Source organism: Hippopotamus amphibius, chromosome 1 (genome assembly GCF_030028045.1).
Source record: "Hippopotamus amphibius kiboko isolate mHipAmp2 chromosome 1, mHipAmp2.hap2, whole genome shotgun sequence".
Lineage (NCBI taxonomy): Eukaryota > Metazoa > Chordata > Mammalia > Artiodactyla > Hippopotamidae > Hippopotamus > Hippopotamus amphibius.
Window position 1 is genome coordinate 59,255,109 of NC_080186.1, and position 19,663 is coordinate 59,274,771.

The 19,663-nt window shown below is 38.0% G+C and overlaps 2 protein-coding genes across 2 annotated transcripts in view; both read right to left on the reverse strand.

Annotated features, from left to right (window-relative positions):
* LOC130860318 (calcium-activated chloride channel regulator 4-like) overlaps nt 1-9,273 on the reverse strand; it is a 65,280-nt gene extending 56,007 nt beyond the window's left edge. The window contains 3 exon segments of the mRNA XM_057748379.1: nt 737-866; nt 5,386-5,578; nt 9,162-9,273. Coding sequence (XP_057604362.1) covers nt 737-866; nt 5,386-5,578; nt 9,162-9,273 — 435 coding nt within the window.
* Nucleotides 9,274-11,636: 2,363 nt separating this feature from the next.
* CLCA4 (chloride channel accessory 4) overlaps nt 11,637-19,663 on the reverse strand; it is a 31,594-nt gene continuing 23,567 nt past the window's right edge. The window contains exons 10-15 of the mRNA XM_057714850.1: nt 18,741-18,847; nt 16,635-16,850; nt 15,775-16,042; nt 13,729-13,899; nt 12,560-12,796; nt 11,637-12,198 (exon numbers count right to left, since the gene is read on the reverse strand). Coding sequence (XP_057570833.1) covers nt 11,756-12,198; nt 12,560-12,796; nt 13,729-13,899; nt 15,775-16,042; nt 16,635-16,850; nt 18,741-18,847 — 1,442 coding nt within the window. The 3' untranslated portion in view covers nt 11,637-11,755. The remainder of the gene's footprint in view (nt 12,199-12,559; nt 12,797-13,728; nt 13,900-15,774; nt 16,043-16,634; nt 16,851-18,740; nt 18,848-19,663) is intronic.

A 19,663-nucleotide genomic window follows, 5' to 3' on the forward strand; every position in this document is an offset into this window, starting at 1 on the left:
ATCCCTCAATAAAATCAGGAAACTCTTGGGTATAACTTTAAAAGGAAGATACTTCCTTTTTTGCCAGAGGAGTTAAGAACAGCTTTCCTGGGGCTTCCTAGGTGGCGTGGTGGTTGAGAATCTGCCTGCCAATGCAGGGAACACGGGTTCAATCCCTGCTCCAGGAAGATCCAACATGCCGCAGAGCAACTAAGCCCGTGTGTCACAACTATTGAGCCCACGTGCTGCAACTACTGAAGCCCACGCGTCTAGAGCCCGTGCTCCGCAACAAGAGAAGCCACAGCAATGAGGAGCTCACGCACCACAAGGAAGAGTAGCCCCCACTCACTGCAACTAAAAAAAAGCCCGCGCACAGCAAAAAAATAAAAATAAAAAGACCCAATACAGCCAATAAAATAAATAAATAAATAAATAAATAAATAAATAAAGTAAACAGTGAAAATGCCTTTAAAAAAAAAAAAGAATAGCTTTCCTTCAGCTAGTGGGTACATACACTGCAGGGAAAATAGATAAATGTTTTTAACACTCCTCCTCTACTTGTTCATAGTGACACAGAATGTGTAATTCATAGAGTGTGAAAAAGGAGCTCCAGGGAATTAGAAATAAATGCATGCCCTTGACTTGTTTTTTATGTCTCTCTCATGCCGAGTTTCTAACCCTCTTTATAGAGAGGGAAGTAGGGAGCTGCTCTTGTGCCCTCAGAACCATCCCTGTTTATAACTAGTCTACCTCTTACAGATTCCCAGTTGGCTGGTCCAGCTGCAATTGCGACTGTCTCTATCAATCCAACCTCAGTTAGACATTCTGGACAGAGGCTGGCTTGCATTAAATCAGAAAGGACTGCACTCAGTGAGTCTCGAGGAATCCTACTCAGGCAAACAGGGTCAAGGCCCTAGACTCCTGGGGCCACTCAAGAGTGCCCCTGGAAGTAGAGAGAGCTTTGAAAAATGTAGTTGATATGTAATCATTTTAGTGTGTAATACAAAAATAATATCAAACTTCTAATTTCACATATTGTTATTGTTAGGATGACACAAGTTTTTTTGTTTTTGTTTTTGTTTTCAGTGAGTTGACTTAAAGAATAAGAAAATAGTAAAATGGGTACACAGACATGGGAACAACCTTGAAGTTGGTATGTGTAGGTGTGAGGCTAACATACCTAATCTAGATGATCTGGAAGGCTTCCCTTAACACTTCAATTCTATTCAATACTCTGATATTTAGTCAGGTCAGAATTCCTAATGCTGGAACCAGTGTCTGCACTAAAACTCAGTCATGAGAATTAACTAAGACATTTCAGTTGTCTTATCTAACAATAATCTATAAGAGTTCATAAAAATTTGAATCAACCTAGGGATTGAAGGCTAGTTGATTAACAAAGAGCAGACTTTAAATCAGTTTGTTACTGCAGTAACAATGAGGATGTAGTTCAATGTCTTTTTCCTCAGTTAGATGGGGTGAGGCTCAGTAATTTTATCTACAGAGATAATATTGTCTTCCTATCGTGTAAGCCCATGCAGTAAGATTTCACTGGTTCCTTTCTGCTCTTCTTGTCAGCTCTGGGATTGATTCATTACAGCTGATACTCTGGAGAAGACAGATTTCAAGTTTTCCTTCATTGAATATTGATTTATTGAACATAGTGATAGACATCAGGGATATACTGATAAGAGATTGTCCCCTGCCCTTAAGAAACTCACCATCAAGAGGAAAATAGGAACAAGTAAATTGCCAATTAAAACAAAGAGGGTTCAGTGTTACCACAGAGGTTAGAGGTGAGGTGATCTGAGAGGAACTTAACCTAGTCAGAAGAGGGATGGGAGGAGTTAGGGAATGCTTCATAGGGAAGTGAAACCTATTCTAAAACCTGAAGAATGATGAGTCATCCATATGACTGCAGAATGTTAAGTGGTGGGGTGGTGTCAGGGGGCTTTCCTGGAAATGAAAAACACCTCACAGCCTAGGGATGAGAGATCCTGAGATATATTAAAAAGGAGTGGATGGAGCCCTGTATATATATCATACAATGTGCAAAGGTGTGAGAACTGTGACTGGAGTGGTAAACCAGAGGTGGAACATGAAAGATATTATCAATCGTATCATGGGGCTTGAACTTCACACTGAATATAAAGGAGAGTCATTAGAAAGTTTTAAAGAGGAGAGTAAAAGCATCAGATTTGTACTTTAGAAAGACTCTGGCTGCATGATGAAGAACGGTTGAAATAGGGCTGCATTGCTAGCATGTATGTTGTGTGAATTAGAAAAAACAACTTGTGAATTAGAAAATGTGTTCCCTCTGGGAAGAGAAATGATCAAATAGTGCCCCTTCAACCTTAATCTTGGGAGCTGAGTTTGGACTGTATTTCACCCCTATTCTCCTTGCCCCTGACAAGGCTGAGTGCTTTCAGGCAGAGCACACCCTGTGCAATGGTTTACAGTGGATCTGTTTGCAAAGAGTTATGTAGGAATCCAGGTGAGAGATGCTGAGGGCATGGACTAAGGATAAAGACAGGTGGAGGGCTTTTTGAGATATTCAGAATTAACAGGATTTAGTGACTGGTTGTAAGAGGGTAAGGAAAGGGAGCGGAAAATTTCTATATGTGTATGTGTGTTCAAATATTCATTACTTTATCCTTCCCTCTCTCCTCTTTTATTCTCTTTCTAGGATGCAGTCCCATTCTCCAAAGAGCTCACTGTACAGTTGAGGCGTGTTAGGGAGGCTTATGTCAGATATGTAAAGAAGTAAATGCAAAGTTAGATTCAGTTTGAAAAGTAGAGAGCTGGACACGAAAGAAAGAGTGTTCTATTCTGCCTGAGAGTGGGGAAGGCAGTCAGGAAAGGCAACAGGGGTGAGGTGTTTAAAAGAGGGGCATGTGGTAAGAAGGCAGAAAAGGGAGCCTGAAGATGGTAGGATTAGAAATGGAGAAGGATGAAAGGAGTATGGTGTTCCTGATAAAGACCCAGAGATATAAAACAGTGTGGAATTTTGGGAAAACTGAAAGTCTTTGACTGATTAAAGATGTGAGATCACTGGGATGGTGCAATAAAAGATAGGGAAGTGGAGGCAAGGGCCCTATGGTGGCGAGCCTGGTACTCATTCATTTGACAAATATTTTGGTGCTTTTGTGCCAGGTACCTGGCAAAAGTGATGTATAGTCATAGTCTCTGCCTTTGTGGTATTAGACTTTATGGATTTGCAAGGCAGAAATAGAGACACAGATATAGAGAACAAATATATGGACACCAAGGGGGGAAAGAGTGGGGGGGTTGGGGTGGGATGAACTGGGAATTTAGGATTGCCATATATACATTAATATGTATAAAATAGATGACTAATAAGAAAAAAATATCAAATTGTACACTTTAAATATATGCAGTTCATTTTATGTCAGTTATATCTCAGTAAAACTTTTTAAAAGGAAAAAATAGTTTAAGAGCTATTTTGGTTTTGCACATACTTTGGGGGCAATGTGGTATACACATTGGGAAGGGTAGAATGAAGACACAGAGTTTTTTGTGTATGGTGTTAATGAATGTTCTAATTTCAGTTTTTATATGTAGTTGTTCAATTTTCCCAGCGCCGTTTATTGAAGAGATTGTCTTTCCTCCATTGTATAATCTTGTCTCCTTTGTCGTAGTTTAATTGACCATAGGTATGTGGGTTTATTTCTGGGCTTTCTATCCTGTTCCATTGATTTATATTTCTGTTTTTGGTTAACACCATACATAAAAATAAACTCAAAATGGATTAAAGACCTAAATATAAAACCAGATACTATAAAACTCTTAGACGGAAACAGGCAGAACATTATTTGGCATAAATAGTAGCAATATCTTTTTTGAGCCATCTCGTAGAGTCATGAAAATAAAAACAAAAATAAACAAATGGGACCTAATTAAACTTAAAAGCTTTTGCACAACAAAGGAAACCTAAACAAAATGAAAAGACAACCCACAGAATGGGAGAAAATATTGACATTTGCAAACGATGTGACTGACAAGCAATTAAACTCCAAAATTTACAAACAGCTCATGTGGCTCAATGTCAAAAAAAGAACAACCCAATTTAAAAGAATTGGCAGAAGACCTAAATAGATATCTCTCCAAAGAAGACATACAGATGGCCAAGAGGCACATGAAAAGATGCTGAATATTGCTAATTATTAGAGAAATGCAAGTCAACGCTACAATGAGATATCACCTCACACCAGTCAGAATGGCCATCATCAAAACATCTACAAACAGTAAATGCTGGAGATGGTGTGGAGAAAAGGGAACCCTCCTACACTGTTGGTGGGAATGGAAATTGTTACAGCTATTATGGAGAGCAGTATGGAGGTTCCTTAAAAAACTAAAAACAGAGCTACCATATGATCTAGCAGTCCCACTCCTGGGCATGTATCTGGAGAAAAACATGGTTTGGAAGGATACATGCACCCCAATATATCATTGCAGTATATACAATAGCCAAGACATGGAAGTATCTAAATGTCCATCAAGAGATGAGTGGATAAAGATGTGGTACATATGTACAATGGAATATTACTCAGCCATTAAAAAGAATGAAATAATGCTGTTTGCAGCAATATGGATGGACCTGGAGATTATCATGCAAAGTGAAGTAAGTCAGACAGAGAAAGACAAATATGTGATATCACTTGTATGCAGAATCTAAAACAAAAAGATACAAATGAACTTATTTACAAAGCAGAAACAGACTCACAGACTTAGAGAACAAGTTTATGGTTACCAGGGAGAAGGGTGGAGGGGAAGAACAGATTGGGAGTCTGGGACTGACATGTACACACTAATATATTTAAAACAGAAGACTAACAAGGACCTACTATATAGCATAGGGAACTCTGCTCAATATTCTATAATAACCCAAATGGGAAAAGAGGACTTCTCTGGTGGCGCAGTGGTTAAGAATCTGCCTGCCAATGCAGGGGATACAGTTTGATCCCTGCTCCAGGAAGATCCCACATGCCTCGGAGCAACTAAGCCCGTGTGCCACAACTACTGAGCCTGCGCTCTAGAGCCCATGCTCCGCAACATGAGAGGTCACTGAAACGAGAAGCCCACACACCACGACAAAGTGGAACTGCCCTGACTTGCCACAACTAGAGAAAGCCCACATGTGACAACAAAGACCCAAGGCAGTCAAAATAAATAAATAAATAATTTTTAAAAAGTGGAAATAAATGCAAAGGACAGTATTAACTTTTAAATGGGAAAAGAATTGGAAAAGAATAGATGCATATATATGTATAACTGAATCACTTTTCTGTATACCTGAAACTAACACAATATTGTTAATCAATTATGCTCTAATATAAAATAAAAATTTTGTAAAAGACACAGAGACTAGATAGGGAGCATCTTTACCCAGGAGATGATGGTGGATGCTGAACTGAGGCAGCATCACTGAAGGTGAGGTGGGGAGAGACAAAAGTTAAGGAGATGTATGTGACAGGACTTGTTGACTGATTGGACACAAAGTGTGAGGGAATTGGAGGGTCAAGGGATGGCCTCCTGGTCTCTGATTTGAATGCCTGGGTGGTGAGATAGTTTTCTTTCTCTGAGAAAAGAAATTCAGAAGTAGGTGTGGGTGAAGAGACTATTGCAGGTCTGTAGAATTATTTTGCTTCCTGACCAAAGTTGACAAATCTATATCCAAACAACTTTCTAAACCACCCACATTTCCCATGTTGACTCAAAATGTGTGTGTGTGTGTGTGTGTATGTGATGTGCATGGTGAGGGAGCAGAGGCTGAAAATGGAATGGGCATTCAATTACAGGCTTTCCTCTGATGGCCTTATCCCCTGACATTAGACTCTCTGGAATCCAGATCGCCCTGTTTTCCTTTCTAGGAAGGAAGTTTGATCAAGGGTCCAGATATATTTGAGAAACTGTGCTGTACATGGATTCACATTTGGAGAAAAGCACAGGATTTTGATTATTGCTACTTCCAAGTCCAACCAGATATTCAAATTATGGAATGAGCAATGATTCTGCTTCCATACAGCCACATTGCTACTTTTTAGTTTCTCATCTGCCTCTGTCACAGTTTTGTGTAAAAGCCACTCCTTTATTTCCTGTACCATGTGAGGACAGATAGCAGGACACATAGTGTTTAACACTTTGTTTACATTGAGGTCAAACATACCAGGAGATAATGTGTGGATCCTTACATAGATTATTAAATAAAACAGGGACTGAGATCATAATTCAAATAATTATTTTGCAATAAATATTTCTTAAATAGATGCATAAAGGGCTATTATAGGTACAAAGGCTATAGAATCACTTCATTTTACATTTGCAATCTTTTACAAAGACTACATATTTTTTTCATGTGTCAGTCGTATGTGGTGAGCAGGGCCACCACATGAGGACACAGAGATTGTGCTTTGTTAAACTCCAAGGATGACATTAATATAAGATATGATTTAAATGAATCCCTTTGGAGTTGTACATATGGTGGTCCTAGATAAGAAGTGAGATTATGTGGAAACAGAAGACAGAAATAGAGGGAAATGGGGCCAATCCAAGGGGTGAAGCCATGCTGGGCACCAGAAGTAAAGGGTGATGGTAGAAAGGCTGACTGGAAATTAAGACAAAGACTTGCCGAGAAATCCAGCATGGAAAATGACTGGACCTTTGCCTGAGGAAGGGAGAATGGATGATGGGGAGGTGAACACAGGTGTTATCTACAGGAGGGACGGAAGTGGGAAGACAATAGGAGTTTGGTGTCTAGGGAATTGGTCTGTATATCAGTTGGTTGGTTGCCAAAAATTTGTGCAACAATATTGTTGAATGTGATCACCATGAAATCAGTTTATTGAGCAGTGTTTTCTCTTTGGGATATAAGCATGGAAAAATAAAGTTTTTCAGTACTTAAAATGAGCTGTGTTGTATTGAGTTCTCCTATCTCATTGGGTAGCAATTTCTCTTACTGACATGACACTCCAATTCCATTAGTACTGTCAGTTTTGGGTCTTCAAACAGTTTTGGTTTGATGGTTAAGATACAATCCTATTCATTCTAAGATGTGTTTTTATTCTGCACTCCTTAATGTATCAAACATGTGTGAAGTACTTGATGTCTGAAGGTGGTTACACTAGCAATTCTGTCTTCCCCACCTTCTGTCTCCTGCCCATTTCTTCCATGTCAGCAGCATCAGGAACTCTGCCCATCCAGTGGTTCAGCAATGTTGGTGTGAGAGTTACCATCGCCTGACTTATGTGGCTTCCTGAGGTTTACACTTTAATCAGAACACAGTACTTTCCCAAGAGGCCAACCAGCCACTTTCTCTCTCTCCTAATCTTCTTGTGTTGGGAGGTGGTTAGGGAAGTAGTAGAATTAGTGAGTGGTGGTCAGCATTGGGTAACCTCTCCCTCGCTATAAGGAGATGTGGCTTGCAGTATTCTAAGCTTGGAATCTGGGGTACATGATACTTTTTGTTCTCAGATTTGGGCCTGCATAGTTGATTTTTGGGACATGATATCCTGAAGGGTAGTAAATAGTAGGAGTTTAATATCCTGACTGACTAACTGATAAACAGGTGGCCCTCAGTGCTAACATCCCTGAGTTTAGGGTACAACAATACAAAGATTCTCAGCATGAGAGCTGCTATGAATTGAGCACTAAGTATGTGTAGGAATGAGGCCAAGGACCTGCCATTATCTAATGAGATTTACACAACACTTTGAGGTGGATGTTAGTGTACCATTTTTACAGATGAGAAAACTAAGGCATAACTTCTGTTGCTATTATATCAATGTTTAAAAGTTTGAATTTTTAACAGTGCAGTATATAAAGAGTTTAAAACATAAAATAGTTCTATAACATTTACCAAAAACTTTACAATTGTACTATGTATTAAATCTCTTTGAACCTCATATTACTTTTCCCAATTTCTACTCCTTCTCTGTGCTCTACTTCACAGTTAAGATTCTTGAGAGAATTGTATACACACAATTTCTCTACTTCTTCACTCCTCATTTTTTCTTTACCAAGATTTCTCTTATTAAGATCACTAATAACTGTGTTGCTATATTCATTGGCCACATTTCAGCATTAATCAGAAGGGCTGACTGCTCCTTCCTTCTTTTTTTAAAAGTTAATTTATTTATTGGCTGTGTTGGGTCTTCGTTGCTGCGCATGGGCTTTCTCTAGTTGTGGTGGCTTCTCTTGTTGCAGAGCACAGGCTCTAGGCGTGTGGGCTTCAGTATTTGCAGCACGCAGGCTCAGTAGTTGTGGCTTGCAAGCTCTAGAGCACAGGCTCAGTAGTTGTGGCACACGGGCTTAGTTGCTCTGGGGCATGTGGGATCTTCCCAGACCAGGGATCGAACCCATGTCCCCTGAATTGACAGGCAGATTCTAAACCCCTGCACCACTAGGGAAGTCCTGCTCCTTCCTTCTTGAATTATTGTTTTCTTTTCTTGATCTTACACACTTTAGTTTTCTGATTTCTATTCATAAGCTCTTTCTGTTTTTTTTTTTTTTCTTGGCAGTTCCTCCTCTTCTGTTCAATATCAAACGTATTTGTATCATTTGGAAGTGGGTAAGGTCTCTTAAATTGTTTTCACTTCGGTTTATTACTGAATCAGCAAATAAGCAGTATAAAAGACTTATAAGATATGCATGTAAGTGGATAAGTGGGCACAGTGCAATATGCCTCCACAGTTCCTCATGTGGGTGGGCCAGAATTTCTGTAGTCAATGCAGCCAATGTAGAGGGAGTAATCTACCAGGTCACAGGAGCTCATAGCTTCCTGTTTGCTTCCATTTTTATTATTACATTAGGGACAGGGTCCACTTACTACCAAATAAGGAAATTCCTTGCTGTGCAACAAGTCATTGTTACATACTTCCATATTTGAATTGGCTTTGCTGTGGCAACTTGGAGAAAATAGAAGTACATTTCAAAGAAACTGTATGGTTTTGGGTTAGAGTTGGTAAAAAGAGAGATTTGCTTGAAATTTGGAAGGCAGATGTAAAACAGCTGCAATAACTATCTGAAAGTGAGGTGATAGGAGGCAGTAAGAAACATGGAGATGGGCTGGTGTCCTTACTCTTCCCTATTGCATGTCCAGCTCTTCTTCTTGAAACTGGCTTTGCTGACCTATTATGATCCTAGACCCATACCAAGATACTTACCAACAATCTCACAGAGGTGGTAGCTGTGCAGAGGCAACAGTCTTCCACAGACTTCTACATCAGCCCCCTCATGGTCCCACTCTAGTTCTTGGCCTGGCTTAGCTTCCAACATCCAACACCAAAAGCTAACTCCAGTGTTTCAGGAAGACTTGTTGGTAACTTTTTTTTCTGATTCGCTGGTTCTTTCTTCACTTCTCTAGGTCCCGGTTAATGCCTATAATAAATTCTCAATTCTGTTATGTTCACAGTGGTTCTGATTCCCGGACAGAACACTGAACAATACCATTATTGGTTATTTCAGTCCTGTGGAGCTATGGACCAAACCATTTGAAAACTTGGCTTAAAACAACCACTGGTTTATCTCCTCCATAATTTTGTTGGTTTATTGGGCTTAAATGGGAGGGTCTTTTGCTGGTCATGCTTGGAGTCTAATGACTGTAAATAAGATCATCTTGAGGCTTGGCTGGGAAGCAAGCATAGTTAGGCCTCTCTCATGCTCTGTATAGTCTTGGAACCTCTGCAGTGATCTCTCTATCACCGTAGCTGAATTTTGTAAGTGGCAGCTCAGAGTTCCCAAGAACACAAAAATGTAGTGCCCATCATTTCTGCCGCTTTCTATTAATTAAATAAGTCAATCGGGCCATCCTATACCCTAATGTGGGAGGTAAATACATAAGGCCATGAACAATAGGAGTTGTGGATCTTTAGAAATCCTTTTGGAGACTAGCTGTCATACTTTACTGTTAGGCCTCCGGCAAGCCTGGCTCACTTCACAGTTACTTTGAGCTGTACTCTTCTGAGTCCCATTTTATGCTAGTGTAATAAGTGCACATTCATCAGACACTGTGGTTTGGGTCTCACCATTTACACATGCTCTACTAGGTCATTATGACCTGCAACAACCGGCGAACACCAAGTAGCGTGAGTAAGAACATGGGAAAGTGGTTCCCTCAGTCCTGGCTGAGCAGCTGAGATTAAGTGTATACCACCCTTTGCTCCTACAGCTTGGATAGACCCCTGCAGGCAGGTGTTTAGCTTGTGACACAGCCAACTGCCCACCTCTAGGGGCAGCAACCAGTTGGATGGCGCTGGTGTGGTTTTTTTTTTTTTTCCTTTAGAAATCCTGCAGTCATTTGAATCTCTGGCGTTGATAAGGGGCCGTTCTTCCCCACTTAGGGCTGCCTCTCTTCCTTTACTGGAATAGCTTAGATTATTTTTTCTCCTGTAGCTAGATTCCCTGCCAGAGGTGATGGCCCCAGGATTTCATTTCTATATCTGATTTTTGGTAACTAGATCAACAATTAGATCATGAATGATGCTATAGGACAGTATTGGAAATCCTATGCAGAGACTTTGTACAGCAGGTGTTCTCACTAGTTCATCCTGGACTATAGCCAGGGCTAGCTTTGTGAGCATGAGACCTGTACATTTGCATGGTGCTTCATGCTTAGAAGGTCCTTGTACTTGGTTTAATGCTTTGCTGTTGGCGTCTTGAAATCTTTATTAATTAAAAATTTTTTTTTCAGGTCTTTATTGAGGGTTTCTCATTTTCATGTTTTACTGAGTCCTATAAATTTTGTAGCTTATTCAGAGTACAGCAATGGTAATCATTCAGTTATTTTTCTGTTTCTTACTAATTCACAATTAGCTATTTGATGCAGTCCTGGAACTAGATCTAAAACAAGGCCCAACCTGGAAGGGGAGAGCCTTCAACTAAGACCCATCTGAGCACAGCTGTTGCAACAGAGCATCAGAGACAGTATTAACCAGGCTGGTAGCCTTTGCCTCCAGAGTTATGGGGTTGGTGACTGGGAAGGGCACAGGGAAAGTCTGGCTGCTGTATGTTATTTCTGTCACCATCATGGAATTTCAGGCTTTTATTCCCCTCCCAGTAAAAGGCCAGTTGTCTTACACATACCCCTTTCCTACCTTTTCTCCATGTTCACCTGTACGTGCATAGCTTTTAGCAATGCCTGAGTAGGTGCCAGCCCACTAGAGAAAACTAATCACGCTAATAGACCTTCTGCCTCAATAGTACAGTCCCCAAATGCCCCAATGAATGCTATGAGAGTAAAATGAACATTCTCAGTTGTTAGGTGTCTCCCACTTATTTCCTCTTCCCTAGCTCCGTTAATATTATCTTCCATATCAATGAACTGCAGTAAACATGTCCTTATTTATATTGTAGATAGTAGTATATAATTGAAGACCTTCAGTGAATACAGTAAAATCAACTTATACTGAAAAATACTGAGGCCAAATTCATTTTTCTCAAATATCATTTATTTGCCTTCTTATACTTGTATTTTGACCATTCCAATAGACAGTTTTAATTTCTTGATGAACTTTGAACTTTTATAGAGAAATTTTTGTCAGATAATATATAAACAGGTATGAATATGAAAAAGGATCTTTATCACCTTTTGTGATAAAATAATGAATAAATAAAATTATTTAATTTAATATTGATTCACAATTTTTCATATACCTCTGCATATTTATATTTAGTCAAAGCATCCCTTCTAAAACTCTTATGATCACATATGATAAATTTAAAAATTCAGAAACATCCTTTATGTTTTTTTTGATGTTTTTTAAAACCCTGTTCTAGGTCTGCTAGAATGTCTTTTCTTGTTTAAGATACAAATGGTGATACTTAAAATCAGACTAACGATTACCACAGAGCCAACCACTAACAACACCAAGGTAGAAATGTTGAGTCCAGACTTAGGGGGATTTTTATCAGGACTAGGATCTGGATGAATTTCATCAGGAATGTGATCTGCTTGAGGAACAAACAAAGCTACGTGTGCAATGTTGGATACTTTTGATGTCAAATTGCTTTTATCCACACTTTGAATAGCAATGAATATGTGGGTTGCATTTTCTTCTGAGATATTTCCTGGTTTGAATGTAAAGTTTTCCTTGGAGTTGGCCTCATTTGGTAACAGATCAGTAGTGTTTACTTGCAGAGCATTATCAAAATTATCCCTTAGATCCAGGATACTTCCACTTATTCTTATGATATACTGTTGAACTAAGGAAAAAAGTTACATGTAGTTTAGAAATTAGAGCATACCATATTAAAATTCTTTTTATTCATTCTCCTCAAAAATGTCATTTAGTCATGCCAAGTTTAATCTCACATCCAGAGCCTTATTTATTTTTCCTTAAAAGCTGAATTCTGATTTTTAAACTCTGCCAAATGCTACCTTCTTTGTGAAAAGCGGCAGCAGGTTGAAATGTGTCACATTTGATGATTCAAAACATGAGATTATAGAATTAATACTTTGCTGACTAATAATTATAGATTATTTTTCTGTCATACACCCTTACACCCTTGCTTTTGCAACAAGCAACTTTCACTTAATCAATACTGCATGACACTTTGTTCTTACCTTTTCCAACATCAAAGTCATCTCCTGGTGCTGTCCACGTTAGACTGATCTCACCCTCATCTGATGTGGCCTCAAGGTCTGTGATTTGACTTGGTGGGAAGAGGTCAGGCAAGGAGGGAAGAGTGGAAACGTTTGAAACCACAAATGCACCTCCAGATGCTGTTCTGGTGAAACTCTCCAAGTTTGTCTGAGTGTTCTCATCAATTTCAGGTCTTGGTGGATTCCCTTCAATTTTCCCTGCATTAAGAATTCTTGGTATTTAATGGGCAAATCTGCACAAATATTTTCAGAACTCAACAAATGGTATTTCCTATCCCACATCTTTCCCTTTTTTCTCCATCTACACAGTTACATTTTACTAATTTTGATGACAAGGTCATAAGCATGCAATTGGTGGAAGAATTCTTTCTTTAGCATCCTGACCAGAGTATTGTAGGGTACAACTAGATAATAAATTGCTTTGGAATTAAGGCTGCACTAAATGGGAATATTGTTATATAATTCAATATATGCCTGAAAAATAAAGGAATTGCTTTATTTATCAAATTATCTTCAAGATGGGGAATAAATCTGGGGAAATTGCTGCTGGTTCCCTCCCAACCACTTGTGCCATGTTCCTTACTTCTCCCTCCCAACCACTTGTGCCATGTTCATTACTTCTCCTTTTTGCAAGTGTTAAGGAATAACACTTTGGGTTATATTCCAATTGCCAACAGAAAGCCCCTAAAAGTCACAAGGGACAAGACAAAGGAAAGCTAACAAAAATGCATTCTTAATCTTTGTCTACACATTTTTCCTTTAAAATAAATGTTTACTCATGTATCTTTTAACAGCATATGTAATCGGAAGGATAAATTCTACCACTGGTTTGTACTTAGGTACACAACATATTAGCCTGTTTATTTCCTCCTGAGCTGAAAATGTGCCATGTTATTGTTGATATAGGTAAGGTGCTCCAAACTAATATAATCATGGCTGATATTTATTGAGATGCCTGACACTGTACCAAAGCTTAGGTTACTTTGGAGGCAAACTGTAGTATGACTGAGAACTTCATTCCGGAAATGGGAAAAGCTATACTTTCAAGTTGTAAACTGTTTGCAGGCTTAATCATATCAACTCACAATTATTCAAGCCATCACTGGGCTTTAATATTATGAGGTACTCACCATCCACTACCCAGCCTGGTACAAATGCAGCTCTGTTTAGTGGATGCCTTAAGTTTCGTGTGACAGCATTTTCTCCTCCATGAGCCCGTACTTTTAAGCTGTATCTGCCATTTTCTTTATAAGCTGTAAAATATCTGGAGTAGACTCCATCATTCTTGAAAGAATCAGCACCTTGTTGTAGAAGTGAAGGAATAAATTACTATTGTAAAGAAAAAGAAATTTATGCATTTTCTAAGCCAAGCATATGGCGTTTATAAGCATATCGCCTGATTGGGCTCCCTATTTTGTGATTGACACCTTGGGGAGTATTTCCATTTTGCTCTGCCAACCAGTATCTTGCTGAATTGATATCCTTGTGTTATTTTGTGTGTGTATATACACACACACACACATATTATTACACACATATATGTGCACTGATAGCTATGCGTGTATAATAAATGCCTTCATCTTATCAACTCATATGCAGATTATTATAGTATTCTTCTTCCCAAATAGTTTGCTTGCAGCTCATGCTGTATCTAAACACAATTAGGTCATCTCTCTCTTCAAATTAAAGGATCCTGACTAAAGAAAAATTATCTTTGCATAAGATTTAACTCTCACTCCAGTCACCTACAAATTACTTATTTTGACTTACCTTCAAACACCCCTTTTTATTTTTAATCCTTATCTCTTACACTATGATCCATTAACTTTCTGGTCTAACAGTGGAAAACCCCATCTATTATTAGAATAAACATTTGGGGGAGCTCAAGAATGCTGTATCATAAGGATATTTCTTCATATCACTGGTACTAGACTTACTTGTTAAATTGTAAACACATTTCTCAGGGGGGTTAAGACTCTAAGAGAGAGGTTCTTAAAATGAGGTCCTTAGACCAACAGCATCTGCATTTCTCTGGATCATATTAGGAATGCAAATTTCTTAATCTGCACTCCTAGGGAAGGTTCCAGCATTCACATTCTGTGTTATAACAAGCCCTTCAGGTGATTCCCTTGTGTGCTAAAGTTTGAGAACCCTTGCTTGAAGTCATTGTTAATTACCAATACCTTCTTAGGTAATGGTGAACCAAAGTACTTAAGTAGTCATTGGGTTTCATTTGAGAAATGAAACAGATACAGGAATTTTAATATAGCATGGAAGGAGTTGGGAAGAAGGAAAGAGTCACAGGATAGTTTAGGAAAATATTGTCGCATTAGGTGTAGGCACTGAGGTGAACCAAAGAACAATTTTGCCTTCTAAATTTTTCACAGGTCCGACTCTAGTTAATGATAGGACTATAAATTGACTGATTTAATCACATTGAAAAGAAGCTGGTAGAAAATTCTGACAGCTTAGAAGTTTACTGATATGGTAATTTCTTTACTAAATGACCTCTCAAAAGAAGTTTCAGTTCCCAGAATAATCTAGAGTCTGGGAAAAAGGTCTTAAGTACCACTTACCCACACAGACCAAGGAGATAGAGCATGACCAACACTCTGTTTTGTTTTCTTCCAGTCAGATCTGGTATCTGATGATGCCCCAGTGATGTTCTCTCCTCTCTTATGGCAGACCTGCCTTCCTTTGGGCCTCAGTTCCCAAGATTATATGTGAGCTTTTATCCAGCTGTTGGGAATTACTCTTGCCTGTCGCCCCCTCCCTGTCAGAGGCCCAAATTCCACCTCTTAATTCCATACTACCACTTGAGTTTTTTTGTCTCTGACCAGACTTTCTTGATTATATGCCCCTAAGAAACACTAATTCACCATTCTTGATTCTGTCCTCAGTCTCTCCAATGAGCCTGTCCTATCTGTTGGTAGACATTGGTTGTCTAGATGACAAACAATAATGACAGTAAATAAAATTCATTGAGTGCTTACCATGTGCAAGACATTTGCAAATCACTTTGTCACCTGGATAGAATTTCATGTTGGCCCAGCTGTTCATCCACAACCTGCATCAGTTTTCTGGTGCCTGTCCCTCTGCCCCACACCGCCACAGGGACCCATAACTTATACTGAGTTATGAAAATATAGGCTTGTTCAGAGAAACCTGTGAATTACCTGCACCATTATCCAAAAGTTCCAGAACTTCTGTTTTCCCACTGTTCGATTCAATGAAAGCAGTCACACTGGCTCCAATAATGGGTGTATATCCTTGTAGAATTTCTGCATAAACAATCATTGGGTTTGGGAAGCTGTTTGTGTCTTTATTCATTTTAGCATTCACTATGATTGGAGGCACAGAAGAATTTGCTGCCTTAGAATTTACTGTTATAGTTAACGTTTCTGAGTTTGCTTTTGCTTGAAGACTGTAAGTCCAAACACCCACCTAAAAATTCAATGGAAATGGAATAAGTATCCAAGAGCAAGCTATTCTCTGTGTTTCCATTATCTAACCCTAAAATAAATTGTGTAAGTGTGTTGCAGAATAAACAGAATTTTGAGAGTTTTGAGGGTAAAAGGATGAGAGTTGAGGCAGTTTGGACAGGACTTCCTGATTATGGTCATATCCAAAATTTATGAAATCTCAAATGGGAAAAAATAAGTTTTAGAAAGTTTGCCTTGACCTTGGCCTTATCCTTTGATCTCAAAGTCCACAGATTCTATGATCTGGTAGTACTAAGAAATGGCTCTGTAGCTATCTACCCAGCAAGCTGCACAAACTCTTACTATATTGCCTCCTCAAAGTTATTCTTAACCTACCTAATTTTCTCCCATCTCTTCCTTCCTCCTAATGCATAAGTTCTTTCTTTCTTTTTCCTATCACCAAAATTTTCAGGACTATACATGCATAGAAAGTACATTCTATTTCATCTTAATTTTGAAATGATCCAAGTATTGGCACCCATTTTATGATATTAAATGATGTATTTTCACCTGTAAAATAAATTTGCGAGGAAGTCTGAAAGTTAATTGCTTACCTTTGTAGTTCCTGGAATACTGAGATAGGTCATTTTGGAAGCTGAATCCATTATGAAAGTTGCCATTGATATTCCATTGGGATCCAAGAGAGAAATAAGGGGAGGCTGTTTGTTCCATGTGATGAGAAAGAATGTGTCCTTTCCCACAGTGCTATCAATTATTACAGTGCCATTCATCCAGCCATTATTGTTGAGTTCTAATCCCTTACTTTCAAGCTGTTTAAATATATCAAAAAATTAATGACTGGTGAAGAAAGTAATTTTACGCTTTTTTTCTTTTTTACATATTTTTAAATTTCTGCCCTGAGAACAAACTTAAATATGGCATTCCACCTTAGGCTTGTGATCTCTCTGAAAGCTGATTAAGATGTGACAGTTGTTGGTCAGAAAGTATGGAAATAAAAAAAAAATCTGGAAATATAGGAACTAAGGACAGGACAGGGTATAATAAAAGCATTAGAGCAGGAGAATGAGGTTTACAGTTGGAGATATGGCCCTGTTATTATTTTCTCAGTTGTCTTGATGAACACCCACCCTAGGATTTAGCATTAAAGGGTACAACTACCTCTGAGAAGATTAGCTGTGTGTGTGTGTGTGTGTGTGTGTGTGTATGTGCGTGTGTTGCCCTCAGTTTACCATTTTCTTGATGACCTAAAGTAAAATAATGATGGTGGCTAGCGTGTTTGAGTAGAGGACACAGTAAGTGTTGGACTTCAAGAGAGAAAATCAGAACTGGCAAATAATGAGACAAACACTTAGAGATATTTTTCTGATGTGAAATTGTAAAATAATTTTTCACACATTACAGAACATTAGTATTGGACAGTAATCATGTCCAACAAGAGTGGTAAGAGGGGAAACTGATATCTATGAAGGTTGAAATCCTGAGAAGAGAAGAAGTGAAAGATAGGACCTTTCTCTAAGAGGAGCTTAAAGGAAAATTTTTTTCAAGTTTTTGTGGGCAACTCTTGGTATATTCCACTGCAATATACCATCCACACAGAACAAGCATAAAATAATATCCTAAAAATTAGTTCTCTCACCTTATTTGTCAATTTTAGACAATTATATCATCAGTGTCTCAGTCAACAAGATTAAAACCCTCAGAAATGAGATTTATTCACCTTCAGTATATTCTCCATACACTGCCAAGCAAGATCTCAGACCAGCTTTTAATTTGGGTTCAGGCTGAACCGCAAACCAGATCTCCAAACCAATCTGCAATATTATCCTAACCTTGAATCCTATACTTCTATCCTCCTCATTGTGGGAGAGTAGAGGAAAATAGTTTAGATATGTCAAGTTTCAATGTAGGCAATGGGGTGAATTGGAAGATGGAAGATGGACGACTTGGCATAAAGTGACATGATATAGACTTAGTGGGAATGCATGTGGAGAGAAACAGAATTTTGTAAAGTATATTTTGAAGGAAACAGGCTGTGTTAACATTTTTCATGGAGCAAGAACAAAAAAGAATCAATTTATTCAAAGTTCTAAAATGTAAAATAACAGAAAATGGTGGTGTTATTGAAACACAAAAGAGAAAAGGAGTTGAGGTGAACAAAGAGAAGAGAGGTAAATAAAATAAAAGGGCGGTGAAAAAAGTGATTGAAGAGGTAAGAGAAGCCCTAGACTTGTAGATATGCACTGATTATTCTTTCTCCTGACAGATTTATTTCCAAGATATAATCCTTCCATTTCCAAACCACATTCGTGAGTTCCTTTATCTAATTTAAATATATTTCATAGCAGTGAAGTTTGGGTAAATCTTGGAAGCGTGAGTTTTTTTTTTTAATGCATTCATAGAAAAATTGATGCTGTATTATTGGACAAAGTCTATTTTTTGTGGAAAATTTAACAGCATTAGGTTTTGATGTTATCCCTTAACCAAACCCCCTGGGAAAAGGAAACAAAATACATCTGCTATTTCACTTCTTCAGTAATTAATTTGGTCATACCTAAAGGATAATTCTATTTCAGGCTGATTTTTTTAAATTAAAATTTTATTTGAGAAAGATATAGAACTCAAAACTTATAACAACCAAATTATTTTTCTTGGTTATGGCTAAGTGCAAACATAAAAACCCAAGGACTGGGAACTCTGACCTGAAGAGACTGCTGGGAGGCATCAGTGTTTCCTGATGTAAGTGCTGCAAAAGCATCAATGAGGCCATTGTTCTGGGCTTCATCTGAAGCATAAAAATGTGTTCCTCCTAAAATGTAAATACATTAACTGGTTGCTTTTCAGAAAATAAATATTTTCACATTTTAGTGATTAATAAGATATCAGGGTAAACAAAACCATAGTTTCAGTTTGTATTGTTAAAATAGACCAAAATCAGATAGGTGTAAAGATTAACTCTGAAATGTTAACTTTAAAATGTCATAACTGGGAGGTAAACTGCCTTTAAACCCCACTTATAGAAATCTTCCTGGGGCTTAAATGCATGAAATAAAGAATTTGAAAGAAGATGTTACAATTTCATGTACTAAAGTTCACAGAGTTCACATAGTCCTTTAGGAAAATTATTAACTTTAATTATCATTTAAGATACAGTCTTGACAATGTAAGCTTACAGGTTTTCCAGCCAGAGTGGATCAGAATCAGAAAATTGGAAAGGTTAAAGAGCTTTCATATTGAGATATTCTGACAATAGTTGGCAATGAGGAGATTTTAAAAAAAGGTAAATAATAGAGACAAGTCCAAAAAAGAGCACTACTTTGGGGGGAATACTTGGGACAGAAATATTTTATAATGGCCATAAAAGTACTTTGAAATGATGGGAGTTTGTACAGTTAAACATTAAAAGGCAAGTATATATTTGATAACATTAGAGGTCAATTCAATGCAATAATTGATGTTGATAATGTTATAAATTATGTGTTCTCTACTATGTTTAAGAAGGCACTGAAAACATGTAGTCCATTTTCATCACATGTCTCTGTGTCTAAGATAATAGTCATTGTGTATTTAATCAGAAACCTTGTTGTTATTATATTTATACAGCCTGAGCTTCTGTTAATACTCT